Genomic DNA, 4,726 nt, shown 5'->3' with positions numbered 1-4,726 from the left:
GACTCTGCCTTTTAACTAGCTTGAATTCCACTGATGGTTAGTGCTTTTAAGCCATTTGCTCAACTAAAAAGAGCCATTGTAACCTGGATCCTCCGCAGTGAATGTGTGTGCTGATTTAACATATTTAGACAGGAGAGCACTTTACCTACGGAGTTGAGGTGGGATGGGGAATTATCTGTCACCATCCCAGTTCAGTGGTGATGCATCCTGAATGAAACAAAAAGTCTCTGCCTGTCCATTCAACTTGTCCGCCCTGAGGACCAGAGAAGAATCCTCTTTCCTGGTGGATTTGATAATGGGACTGCCCCAAGTGGGCTGTTACACATTTTCTTGAAGAATGATACTTAGGGCGAGCTGCCCGTGACGTTGCCTGCGCTGTTTGAAACTGCAGAACCCGTTACCAGCTTGGGGCAACTACCGTTCCGGCTGGTTCCGGAGCCCGTGCGTGCCAGGAGGGCTAGTGGCGGTCGTGAGGTGGCTCTAGCCTTTCGCGTCTCTGCAGCCTGGAGACCAGAACCGGCACTTTCGTAGGACGCCACCTCCAATCGCAGCGCTGCTGGCGCGGGCGGAGGCTAAAACACACGAGTCCTGAGACTGAGGAAAATGCGCCAAGTTCCCGTCGGTGGTGGAGTGGGGAAGACCCCAGCGGTTCGGGCGCCGGGCGAGCGGAGCCGCTTCTGGCGCTCCTTGCCGTCCTGGGGCGGGGGCGGGGGTGGGGGCGGGGGCGGGCGCGGTCGGGCGCCGCTTCGGGGATGTAGTCGGTGCCGGCGCCCAGGCAGGACCGAGCCGCAGCCCGGGTTCCCGCTCTTGAGAGCGAATGGTCACTCCCCTGCGGGGAGGGCCATCCGGCCAGCTTTTCCGTGGGTCGCGGGCCCCCGCAGGCTCGGGGCAGGGGCTCACCTGTCGCCCCCGCCCTCAGCCCGGTTAGACTTGTTGGCGTCACCGCCGCGGACCTCGCTCTGGGCCATGACCATAGTTACGGGAGAAACACTGGTGATGTCACAACCCCCAGTGATAAGGACAGCCAGGAGCAAGAAATGGTATAGCAGAAGATACGGCACCTGGTCAAATGTTATATTCTAGATATGCTTGGTGATTACAGGGTCCCTGTATAAATGAATTCTCCTCAACTCCTTGGGATTTGAAGAGAAAATGCCCCGTGTCATACCTCGTGAAAGTAATAGGCTTTCAAGAGGTAGTCCCTCAAAAAAAACCAGACGTCCCTTGAAGTTTTTTCAGAAAAAGGAAACCAAGAGAGCCTTGGATTTCACAGATTCTCAAGGAAATGAAGAAAAAAACTTCTGAATACAGAGGATCTGAAATTGATCAAGTTATTCCTGCAGCACAGTCCTCACGTGTCAACTGTGAGAAGAGAAAAAACTTGTTACCGTTTGTGGGACTGAATAATCTCGGCAATACTTGTTATCTTAATAGTATACTTCAGGTATTATATTTTTGTCCTGGTTTTAAATCTGGAGTGAAGCACTTATTTAATAGTATTTCAAGGAAGAAAGAAGCCCTAAAAGATGAAGCCAGTCAAAAAGCTAAGGGAAATTGCAAAGGAGATTCTTCAGTAAGTTTTGAACTAATATGCAGCTTACATTCCTTGATCATTTCAGTCGAACAGCTTCAGGCTAGTTTTCTCTTACATCCAGAGAAATATACTCATAAACTTGCTACTCAGCCAAGGCGACTACTTAACACACTCAGGAAACTCAACCCTATGTATGGAGGATATCTACAGCATGATGCACAGGAAGTATTACAGTGCATTTTGGGACACATTCAAGAAACATGCCAACTCCTAAAAAAAGGAGTAAAAAATGTGGCAGAGTTATCTACTAAGGTAGAAGAAAAACATCAGAAAGAGGAAATGAGTGGTCATAACAGCATGGAGATGGACAGTCTGAGGCATTCTGAAGACTATAAAGAAAAATTGCCAAAAGTACATGGGAAAAGAAAAAGTGACACTGAACTTGGTAACACGAAGAAAAACGTTAAAGTCTCTAAGGACCACCAGTCTTTGAAAGAAAACCAGAGACAAACCAGATCAAAAAGAAAAGCTACAGTTGATTCATCAGATATTCCTGCTAAAATAATCCCCAAGTACATTTCTGAAAATGAGAGTGCAAGACCCTCACAAAAGAAATCAAGAGTTAAAAGAAACTGGTTCAAGTCTACAGCTAAGCAACCCAGCATTATTTCTAAATCCTTTAGTCTGGGTCACAGAACAACAAACCAAGAATCCAAAGGACAACCTAAAGAAAACGAATGTGGTCTTGAAGAGGACATGGGGAAGTATGAGAATGATAATACAGCTGATGGTTGTGGACTTGCATCTCCAGGGAAGAATGTTATGCCTGTTAAGGAAGTTAAGCCCATCAACAGAGGTGCAGAGCCAATTGGTTTTGAGCTGGTGGAGAAATTATTTCAAGGTCAGCTGGTAATAAGGACTCGTTGCTTAGAATGTGAAAGTTCAACAGAAAGAAGAGAAGAGTTTCAAGACGTCATCGTACCAGTGCAAGAAGATGAGCTTTCCAAAGTAGAGGAGAGTCCTGAAAGTTCTTCAGAGCCAAAACCAGACATGAAGACCCTGAGATGGGCAATTTCCCAGTTTGCTTCAGTGGAGAGGATTGGAGGAGAAAATAAATATTTCTGTGAAAATTGCCATCATTATACTGAAGCTGAACGAAGTCTTTTGTTTGACGCAATGCCTGAAGTTCTAACTATTCATTTGAAGTGCTTTGCTGCTAGTGGCTTCGAGTTTGATTGTTATGGTGGTGGACTTTCCAAGATCAACACTCCTTTACTGATACCTCTTAAACTGTCACTACAAGAATGGAGCACAAAGCCAACCAATGACAGCTATGGATTATTTGCAGTTGTGATGCATAGTGGCATTACAATTAGTAGCGGGCATTATACTGCTTCTGTGAAAGTCACTGACCTTAACAGTTTAGAACTGGATGAGGAAAATTTTGTGATCGACCAAATGTGTGAAGTAGGTAAGCCAGAACCATTGAATGAGGAGGAAGCAAGGGGTGTGGTCAAAAACTATGACGATGAAGAAGTGTCGACTAGAGTCAGTGGAAATACCCAGCCAAGTAAAGTTTCGAACAAAAAAAATGTAGACGCTCTTGGACTTCTCAGAGGACAAAAGACTCAAGCAGATTATGAGTTATACAACAAAGCATCTCATCCTGATAAAGTTGCCAGTACAGCATTTGCTGAAAATAGAAGTTCTGAGACTAACAATACTAATGGGACCCATGAATCTGACAGAGACAAGGAATCCAATGACCAAACAGGCATTAACATGAGTGATTTTGAAAACAAAATTTCATATGCAGTGCAAAGCTTAAAGGAGTATGAGGGGAAGTGGCTGCTTTTTAATGATTCTCAAGTGAAAGTTACTGAAGAGAAGGACTTTTTGAATTCTCTTTCCCCTTCTACATCTCCTACATCTACTCCTTACTTGCTATTTTATAAGAAATTATAGAGTGAGTGTATGTTCCTTGTGTGTATATTAAACATTGGTAAATTGATTACATCAAAAAGTCTTTAGCTTATCTTTTGAAGCTATTGGATATTATTGGTCTCTCTAGGTTTCTAGATAAATAGTGAAATCTGAGTTATTGAAAACCATGTTAATTTTTAGAATTCCTTTTCCTTAGTGGAGACTAGTGATTGACGCATTAGCTTCTGGGAACAAACTTGTATAGGTTCTTAACTGAATTATTCAAAATGGAAGCATTTAAACACTTTGAATTTACACCTATCTTTTGTGTTTGCTTTTTCAAATAAAGTGCTTGTATTTTTATCTCCATATTTTGCAGTAATTATCTACATGATGTTTACAGGTTCTGTGGTTTTTCAGCTAAGAAGCAGAATCTCATTTCAGTACATTTACTTGTGTAAGTCATGAAGCCAGATCTTTGATGGGCTGTATTAGAGGCACGTGTATGTATTCACAATAGGGCACATTTTGTGCCTTCAGTCACTTTCAAAAGTGTCTCAGGCAACCTGAAGAGTCTGTCCTCTTCTATCTTTAAAAGAATTTTATATGTATTTATGAAAATGATCCTGTACCCTAGTAAATATTTTTCAGTGTGGACTAATTTGTATCTCTTCATAGTCATACTCTGCACGATGTGTATATATATATATAAATGCAACGAAGTTCGAGGTGTGACCTCAAATTTAACTTTTTTTAAAAAACCAGGAGGTCAATAAAATTTAAACTGCTTATCAAGTAAAAAAAAAAAAAGAATGATACTTAGTCTTTTTACTTTTGGGCCAGTGATTAAATGTTGAGCAGAGATCACATTTTCTATATCTTTTAATATAAGATCTACATAACAGTATACAATAATACTACTACTAATAAACAACAGTATCAAAAGATAACTTGGTTGAGCACATACTCTGTGCTATAAGCAGCTCTTCTAAGTGTTTCATACCTATTATTTCTTTCTACTCCTTCTGAAAAACCCTATGAGAGAGGCACTTTGATTATTCCCATTTGACAAATGAAGCAAGAACAGTTCAATAACTCTGCAAGCAGAGGACTGAGCTCAGCTTTAAACCCAAGCAGAGTTCTTTTATTTTAACTTTTCATTATGGGAATTTTCAAGTATATACAAAAGTAAGAATAATATGATAAATTTTTATGTGCTCATCACCAAATTTCAACAATCAGCTCATAACCAATCTTGTTTTATCTAGA

General features: G+C 41.6%; 1 protein-coding gene across 1 annotated transcript; it reads left to right on the top strand.

The window, feature by feature from the left end:
* Positions 1 to 1,154: 1,154 nt before the first annotated feature.
* LOC308616607 (ubiquitin carboxyl-terminal hydrolase 1-like) lies at positions 1,155 to 3,527 on the top strand. Its single transcript, XM_081232927.1, has one exon. The coding sequence runs from the start codon at positions 1,286 to 1,288 to the stop codon at positions 3,497 to 3,499; it is 2,214 nt and encodes a 737-aa protein (XP_081089053.1). The 5' UTR covers positions 1,155 to 1,285; the 3' UTR covers positions 3,500 to 3,527.
* Positions 3,528 to 4,726: the final 1,199 nt, after the last annotated feature.

This window comes from Mesoplodon bidens (genome assembly GCF_964165515.1).
Source record: "Mesoplodon bidens genome assembly, chromosome: 4".
Taxonomy (NCBI): Eukaryota; Metazoa; Chordata; class Mammalia; order Artiodactyla; family Ziphiidae; genus Mesoplodon; species Mesoplodon bidens.
This window is presented reverse-complemented; position numbering and strand designations above follow the sequence as displayed.